Here is a 9,519-nt window from a genome sequence, read left to right on the forward strand (position 1 = left end):
TTGGATTCAGGTCTGGGAAACGGGCGGGCCAGTCCATAGCATCAATGCCTTCGTCTTGCAGGAACTGCTGACACACTCCAGCCACATGAGGTCTAGCATTGTCTTGCATTAGGAGGAACCCAGGGCCAAACGCACCAGCATATGGTCTCACAAGGGGTCTGAGGATCTCATCTCGGTACCTAATGGCAGTCAGGCTACCTCTGGCGAGCCCATGGAGGGCTGTGTGGCCCTCCAAAGAAATGCCACCCCACACCATTACTGACCCAATGCCAAACCGGTCATGTTGGAGGATGTTGCAGGCAGCAGAACGTTCTCCACGGCGTCTCCAGACTCTGTCACGTCTGTCACATGTGCTCAGTGTGAACCTGCTTTCATCTGTGAAGAGCACAGGGCGCCAGTGGCGAATTTGCCAATCTTGGTGTTCTCTGGCAAATGCCAAACGTCCTGCACGGTGTTGGGCTGTAAGCACAACCCCCACTTGTGGACGTCGGGCCCTCATATCACCCTCAAGGAGTCTGTTTCTGACCGTTTGAGCAGACACATGCACATTTGTGGCCTGCTGGAGGTCATTTTGCAGGGCTCTGGCAGTGCTCCTCCTGTTCCTCCTTGCACAAAGGCGGAGGTAGCGGTCCTGCTGCTGGGTTGTTGCCCTCCTACGGCCTCCTCCACGTCTCCTGATGTACTGGCCTGTCTCCTGGTAGCGCCTCCATGCTCTGGACACTACGCTGACAGACACAGCAAACCTTCTTGCCACAGCTCGCATTGATGTGCGATCCTGGATAAGCTGCACTACCTGAGCCACTTGTGTGGGTTGTAGACTCCGTCTCATGCTACCACTAGAGTGAACAAAGAAATAGAAAAACCGCAGCACTCTCTTGTATCTTTAAATCCCTTTTATTCCATCAAATTCATGAATAAAAGGGATTTAAAGATACAAGAGAGTGCTGCGGTTTTTCTATTTCTTTGGATACTTGGAGGGACGCTACGGACTGACGTTCAACACCGCGTGCACCACCACATCAAGGCCGGTATATCCCGAGTGCTGCTACACCATCCATTTTATACCACTAGAGTGAAAGCACCGCCAGCATTCAAAAGTGACCAAAACATCAGCCAGGAAGCATAGGAACTGAGAAGTGGTCTGGGGTCACCACCTGCAGAACCACGCCTTTATTGGGGGTGTCTTGCTAATTGCCTATAATTTCCACCTGTTATCTATCCCATTTGCACAACAGCATGTGAAATTGATTGTCACTCAGTGTTGCTTCCTAAGTGGACAGTTTGATTTCACAGAAGTGTGATTGACTTGGAGTTACATTGTGTTGTTTAAGTGTTCCCTTTATTTTTTTGAGCAGTGTATTTTACATTTTTTGTAAGAACACCATAGCAGAAACAGGAAAGGACAATGTTATATTGCTCTCTTTTCTAACGGCATGCTCACATATTCCATTAGTGGTGGAACTGTATTACTATTACATCTGTGAAACTATACCAAAGAAATTGGTGTTTTGGCATGATGTATCGCAACAGAAAGGAGCAGTTGTAGAAGCTTTCTTCAGGAAGCTTTCACATACGCCGCTTTTGATTTTATGTCATTTTTTAAGCCAAAATTAGGAATGAATTGCTTTGGCTTCAAAATCTGCATACAGATGGCATGTGTGAAAGCACCCGTAAAGCCCCATTCACATGGCGGGATTGGGTGCCAAAAATCTGCCGGCGAACGTGCAGAATCTGCCTTCCATTGTTTTCAATGAGGGGCTGCAGTTCATAGCCGTGATTGCTTGGAAAATAAAGGCCACGCACTTTCTTGATGTGATCACAGCTGTAAACCACAGCCTCATGAACAGAAGTACAGCCTTCCATTGATAACAAGGGGAGAAGGAGTCTTCACTGACACAAGAAACCATTTTGGTGCAGAAGCCAAATTGCGCTGACAAAGCTGACGTGTGAATGGGCCTTTGCCTCGAATAACACTTTTCGATGGAGTTTTTTTGGAGCCAAAGCTCCAAAGTGGGTCCTAATGGAAGAGTAAGTGTAAAAGAAAGATTGATGATAAGTCTTTTTGTGTCTGCTCCTCTGTTTGACTCAACACACTAGATTCCAGCCTCTAAATATGTAAATGGATTTAAAAATATTATTTGCATATCATTAAGAAGGCACATTACAGCCAGTGGCTAATCGTATGGCTTCTAGAATAGACAAGTGAGGCTGACAGAAGACATAATGGTGCAGCTCGTTCTTAGCACTGATGCCATTTCAATCTAGCGATCGGTATTGGTTATAGGAGTAATTGATATCCCACCCATACCGAAACAACCCTGATATGTTGTGAAATACACTGCTCAAAAAAATAAAGGGAACACTTAAACAACACAATGTAACTCCAAGTCAATCACACTTCTGTGAAATAAAACTGTCCACTTAAGAAGCAACACTGAGTGACAATCAATTTCACATGCTGTTGTGCAAATGGGATAGACAACAGGTGGAAATTATAGGCAATTAGCAAGACACCCCCAATAAAGGAGTGGTTCTGCAGGTGGTGACCTGACCACTTTTCAGTTCCTATGCTTCCTGGCTGATGTTTTGGTCACTTTTGAATGCTGCCGATGCTTTCACTCTAGTGGTAGCATGAGACGGAGTCTACAACCCACACAAGTGGCTCAGGTAGTGCAGCTTATCCAGGATGGCACATCAACGCGAGCTGTGGCAAGAAGGTTTGCTGTGTCTGTCAGCATAGTGTCCAGAGCATGGAGGCGCTACCAGGAGACAGGCCAGTACATCAGGAGACGTGGAGGAGGCCGTAGGAGGGCAACAACCCAGCAGCAGGACCGCTACCTCCGCCTTTGTGCAAGGAGGAACAGGAGGAGCACTGCCAGAGCCCTGCAAAATGACCTCCAGCAGGCCACAAATGTGCATGTGTCTGCTCAAACGGTCAGAAACAGACTCCATGAGGGTGATATGAGGGCCAGACGTCCACAGGTGGGGGTTGTGCTTACAGCCCAACACCGTGCAGGACGTTTGGCATTTGTCAGAAAACACCAAGATTGGCAAATTCGCCACTGGCGCCCTGTGCTCTTCACAGATGAAAGCAGGTTCACACTGAGCACATGTGACAGAGTCTGGAGACGCCGTGGAGAACGTTCTGCTGCCTGCAACATCCTCCAGCATGACCGGTTTGGCATTGGGTCAGTAATGGTGTGGGGTGGCATTTCTTTGGAGGGCCGCACAGCCCTCCATGGGCTCGCCAGAGGTAGCCTGACTGCCATTAGGTACCAAGATGAGATCCTCAGACCCCTTGTGAGACCATATGCTGGTGCGTTTGGCCCTGGGTTCCTCCTAATGCAAGACAATGCTAGACCTCATGTGGCTGGAGTGTGTCAGCAGTTCCTGCAAGACGAAGGCATTGATGCTATGGACTGGCCCGCCCGTTCCCCAGACCTGAATCCAATTGAGCACATTTGGGACATAACGTCTCGCTCTATCCACCAACGTCACGTTGCACCACAGACTGTCCAGGAGTTGGCAGATGCTTTAGTCCAGGTCTGGGAGGAGATCCCTCAGGAGACCGTCCGCCACCTCATCAGGAGCATGCACAGGCGTTGTAGGGAGGTCATACAGGCACGTGGAGGCCACACACACTACTGAGCCTCATTTTGACTTGTTTTAAGGACATTACATCAAAGTTGGATTAGCCTGTAGTGTGTTTTTCCACTTTAATTTTGAGGGTGACTCCAAATCCAGACCTCCAAGGGTTAAAATTTTTTATTTCCATATTATTTTTGTGTGTGATTTTGTTGTCAGCACATTCAACTATGTAAAGAACAAAGTATTTCAGAAGAATATTTAATTAATTCAGATCTAGGATGTGTTATTTTTGTGTTCCCTTTATTTTTTTGAGCAGTGTATTATGTATGAGCATACAGTTTAAAGGGACACTACCATCAAATTTTTGTTTCTCACTTATAAGCAACCTATAAGTAAAAAGTCTGTGTACTTTTTGTTACTAAAAACAGGTGGATGGTTTTCTGGATCTATGTATTCGGCTTCTTGTCTTAGTTCTTAACTTCTTCCTTTGTTTGGACTTTGCCATTCACTTCGTTTAGAGAGGGAAGTGGATTAGTTATCGCATCACAGATTACACTGATAAGTGCAATGCTCTTCTATGGGTGTCTTTATCTGGGCTTATCAAGAAAACAATGTAGCTATTATACTGTGATCCAAATTCTATAATCTACTATTATACAAGCAGATTACTGCTGCTATGAAAGGAAGAAGTTAGCTAAACAATGGATTAACTAACTATATAAGAGTTTTATCTCTCTGTTCTGACTGCTAAAAGGACAATTCTATTCTGTATTTAATTTTAAATGGTATAGTACTGCCAAAATGAAAAAGAAAAATGGCCAAAAAATTCTTAAAACGACTGTTTTTTTACGAATATTGAATCCCTTTTTGAAGGAAGTGTCACTTTACATGTGGTTAACTGCCATTACTTTTTAACCTATTGCACAGTTTGGGCAGGCCCCTCTATTACCACAATATAAATTATAGCAAAAAGGACACAGACAGAGCTCCAAACAGTACAAAGTATCATATTGAAAGCAAACACATTCCTAAATTCGCATTAGTAAGTTACCAAATGTCATCTAACCATGTTTTTTTTTATATCTGTGTCTGTATATGCATATACAGTGAGATTAACTCCACTACAGGATCAGACACACAGGCCCAGATTTACTACTCCTATAGATGGTGTACGCTTAGACCGACTGTGTAGACCTGCACCTGATTTATCACAGGGGCTCAGGCTGGATGATACATGTGGTGCAGGGATAGACCCTTTTCTCTGACTCTATACCAACTATTGGTTGGCTTACGATGAGACTTCCAGATTTATATGCCAGAAGTGTAGTGTAGATTTGATGCAAAATTGTGCATCTCTGGCCCTGTCCTTTCTAGCAAACTTGGGGCTATTTCTGTTAAGCCTTTCACCCTTGGCAAACATGTCAGAAGAAAGTATAGAAATCCTAGATGCAGCAAACTGGACCAGTTTTCTCCTCTTTTAGACAATTTTCTGCCGCAGACACATTAGTAAATCTGAGCCACAGAGTTTGTTTCTAGTTTGCAATTACAAGAGCCCACATATTTGCATATGAGCTGTATAAACAAAACTGTAGGATTAATTTTTTAAAATAAAGACTATTTACAAAGTTGCTCTATTTTCTATTTTAGATATATTAGCTAAAATTGGTTGTAAAGGTGGACGTATGCTTTAAATGCACTTATTTTCTTCTTTCCACCTCTTGGTTTTCTTTCTTAGTTCTGACACCACACATACACATGGTGTGCCAGTAAGCAAATAGTATGTCATCCAAATCCAAAAATACATAGGCAGATCCTGTTTATTCTAATAAATGGCAATTCCCTTCATATACGAGATTTCCGATGTGCTGTTTACACAATACTTCTGTTTTCCTGCAGGATATATACTCTTGGCTGCCATATGGTTCTTGTATGTTGATCTTCATCTTTACATTGAGCTACGGCTTGGGACCAGGTCAGTAGAATAAATGCATCATTTTCATCTGCATCCTTCTGCTCTTTAGAGGGAATCTGTCAGCTACAACCCCCCCCCCCCTCCCCCCAAAGTATAATAAGCAGTGAATAGTGTAATTGATGCTGAGTCTGATTATATAATTTATATCATTCTGACACTGAGCTCCTACAAACCAACAATTAAATGCTTCGAGAGGACTCCTCTTTGAGTCCTCTCCACTATGTGCGTTATGGGCACGGGAATGCTCTTATTGCATTTCAGAGTATGAAGATAAAAATCACATAACCGGACTAGGCGTCACTTACAACATACACAGCTTATTCTAGTTTGGGTGGTGTTTCAGGGCTGACAGATTTCCTTTAACATGATAAAAATTAGTCTTATGTTATTGGGGTATTATCTTTTGGAATATTATGGATAAAGTCAAGTGAAAAATAGCAAATTCATATTTTCATGTTTTTAAATGACTAAATTTTTAGTGATGCATATTGTTTTTAATATTTATTTTATAGGAGGAGTTACTTGTGTCCTGCCCACAGAACTATTTGTTCAGTGCTACAGACCAGCTGCATATGCCATAACTGGAGCCCTCATTTGGCTGGGATTATTTGTGATAGGCTTGGCATTTCCTTTTGTTGAGGTAGGATCTTCAACACAGCAGGTGTAAACTACATGAGTTGCATGGAGAAATGAAGGCTCTGTCATGTCTAGCTGTTAATTTGGCCTACTCTGGTTTTTTTACTTCTAAAATTCACAGAGCTCTTAGAATGATTGCTCGTTATGCTAAGTAGTGATGATTTAAAATGGCCACAAGCAACCTAGAATGTTAGCAGGATTGTTTGTCTCCACCTGCAGAACTGCCTGGAGGAAGGGGGTGGTGGCTCACTAACCACGCTCTGACACTTGCATGTACAACACATAGATGAGCGTTCCTGTCAGGCTGCTGAGCCAGGATTGCATATCATAGACAGGATTGCATCATTACCATTTATTGTAGAGCAGTCTAGTGAGGCCCTGCCGTCTCACCATTCTAGGCTGCTCTGCAGGTATCAGAAATGTATTAAGGGATTTGTGCCAGTTCTGTAGCATAAACAAATTTTTTGATTATACTGGCTTCAGCAGGCAGGAAATCTTCCCTCTGCTCCGACAGTGTAGGAGTCATTCTACAGCAGCACTTACTGACTGCTCTGCCGCCCCTGCACACTCCCACTACTTTCACTTTCTCACCGGACGGCAGAGGTGTGCAGGGAGGAAGGTATGTGCCTCTGTAAACTGATGCAGGGGAGGAGACAAGGATGTGTAGACAGGTCAGGGGTGCAGTCATGGGGAGGTGGTGGAGCAGGGACAGAGCTGGTCGACCGGAGGCTATGTGTTCAATATCAGCAGCACAGACCAGAGGCATGGAGTAGGAGCCCTGTCTGTGAGGCTGGTAAGTAATGCAGCTGACAAGGGTCACCAGTTTTCTGTCCTACTGCTACTAATAGGTTACTCAATGATAAAGACACATCACACTTTCAAAATCTGAGCTATTATGGGGGAGATTTATCAGAGCTCACTATCCTGGTCCTATGCAGGTCTAGGTAGAACCTGGTCAAGAGAGTGGGTTCTACATAAACCTGTAAGGGACCAGGGCTGTCTAACAGTGAGTAGGTGGAGTTATGCAAACCGAGAGAGTAGAGGAGTAGGGGAGCAGAGCTGAAGGGAACCCCCGCAGAGCCAGAATTGAGAGTCTAGAAGTGGGTGAGAACCAGATAAAAGAGTTGCCGTGTGCATAGAAAAGGTAGCTCAGTGCAAAACACAGATAAGCGCACATATTTGTTCTACAGTAGTTAAGTAACATAAGTGTTTATTGGATTTTCATGCACAAAAGCTGCCCATAGCCTTTAAAGAGAGAAGTTATCCTATGAAAAGTATGTATCTCCTATTCACAGGATAGGTGATATCAGATTTCGAGGGTCCGACAGCTGGGACCCTCATCTATCTTGAGAACAAGGACTTCCTGATTCCACTCTGTAAATGGAGTGGTAGTACTCATAACTGTTCAACTCTCTATTCCTTTATATGGGATTGATTGAGTGCTTTCTTACAAGGGTGATTTGAGCATCAGAAAGCAACAAACAAAATCTCAAATTTTTGTTTAAAAAAAATGCTTTTATTTGTCACCAGAAAACTAGTGCACAGGGCTTCATAAACCCCCACCATCACCACCACCATTCTATAGTAAACATTGTGAACATTATGCTAACCCTGTTGACTATTATTAAAGATTATTTTAAAACTTTTATTTTAGAAATGTCTCTAAGGTTAGCCACAAACTCTCACTATGGATGATACAGCCAAAAGCAATACTTTGTGCTAGTAATTGGTAGATCTATCAGAAAAATGCATCACATGAAAGGTTAATGTCATATATAAAAATGTGTGAGGTCTCTGGTACATTTATTAAATTGTTGCACTGCTAATATAACTGTTTGTAGTCATAGACTAGCCAAACACTGAAGCCATACAAAAATAATACATGTGAAAAGATTCAGCCACACTAGAAGTTACATTACTGTACTCTGTTTTTCAATAGGAAGCATTGGGGACATTCTGCTTCATTTTCTTCTTGGTTTACTGCATCTCTGCGGCTATATTTTCCTTCTGGATACTACCAGAGACGAAGGATCGGAGTATGATGGAAATCCTGGAATCCTTTAACAAGCTTAATTTTGGAGCTGATAAAGACAAGGTCAACGAGAATAACGTTATTTGTACTAGACTTTAATATAAAGAATAACTGCGGTTTCATTTTTTTCCATAAATCATTAGTACAAATTAAAATAAGAAACTTTGTAATATCTTATTTCTTTTCGCCACTTATCAAACTCCTCTCTTGCTCCACGATTGCCTCTTTCACACTGATCACTCACTCTGAATTCACTGCTAAAATGCATCTTCAGTGAAGCTGGGTTACCAGCTTACTGAGGGATCAGGTTTCAATTAGATCCCATTAAAGTCTATGGAAAGTGCAAGCATGAGGAGTGAGCTGCTGGAGGGAGGCACAGACACACAGAGATGCTGGTTAAGGCTGTAGTAGGTTTTCTGTCCCACCCAGTGCTGAATTTATAGCCACACTTCCCAGTTCTGATATATAATGTCCTCCATGCTGTTGCTGCTTCTGATGGTGTGCTAAAGAACAGAATTTCCTCCTATTTATATGTGTGCTGTGTATGGGAGACATCAAAGTACCTAGTCTCCACCTCTCCTGGTGAAAACTGCATATTTTGAAAAAAAATTCCCTACACGACAGTTACTCTTAAAGACTGGAAGACACACTGGGGCACATTTATTAAGACAGTGTTTCAAACAACAGTCTTAAAAAAAAAACAACACATTGGAGTACATTTTTCCAAATTTTTAAAAAGCGCATATTAATAAATCTGTCTCAAAGTTTTAGCCCACTCCAAGCCTACACCTACTTTTCTGAGAATGGCATATTTATTTTTGCATTATTTGTGATTTTGTTTCCAATTTTTTGTGGAAATTGTGGCTTTACGCCAAACAACTGACACAAAGCTGTTGATAAATTATCCTTGTTGTGTGTGATTATATGTATTTATTGTTTAACCTCAGGACCATGAATTTCTAGAAAATAAAGAGTTAAGGGATTTTATTGTGGCTTCTGTAATTGGATGGCATAACCAGGCTTTTATATTATTGAAGCATTAGCCTACTCATTTTTAGGGCTAATGCACATGTTCATGTCATACAAATCTTGAATATAATACCCCAAAAAATCTACGGACCCATACTCTAGACTCAGAAGTGAACTTCGTTTTTATTGTCACACACTTCTTGAAACGATATGGTGGCAATGAGTACATTAAATGGCAGCTAACAGGTGGATTATGACATAATATGAACCTGCCAGTGGTAGCTTATATGTTCATTTTGAGCATCTGCCAGGGCAGAAGGCT

General features: G+C 42.4%; 1 protein-coding gene across 1 annotated transcript in view; it reads left to right on the forward strand.

The window, feature by feature from the left end:
* Nucleotides 1-8,928, forward strand: part of LOC120988735 (solute carrier family 2, facilitated glucose transporter member 11-like) — a 58,449-nt gene extending 49,521 nt beyond the window's left edge. Inside the window, exons 12-14 of the mRNA XM_040416383.1 lie at nucleotides 5,485-5,560; nucleotides 6,073-6,200; nucleotides 8,136-8,928. Coding sequence (XP_040272317.1) covers nucleotides 5,485-5,560; nucleotides 6,073-6,200; nucleotides 8,136-8,327 — 396 coding nt within the window. The 3' untranslated portion in view covers nucleotides 8,328-8,928. The remainder of the gene's footprint in view (nucleotides 1-5,484; nucleotides 5,561-6,072; nucleotides 6,201-8,135) is intronic.
* Nucleotides 8,929-9,519: the final 591 nt, after the last annotated feature.

The sequence above is a fragment of the Bufo bufo genome, chromosome 2 (genome assembly GCF_905171765.1).
Source record: "Bufo bufo chromosome 2, aBufBuf1.1, whole genome shotgun sequence".
Classification (NCBI taxonomy): domain Eukaryota; kingdom Metazoa; phylum Chordata; class Amphibia; order Anura; family Bufonidae; genus Bufo; species Bufo bufo.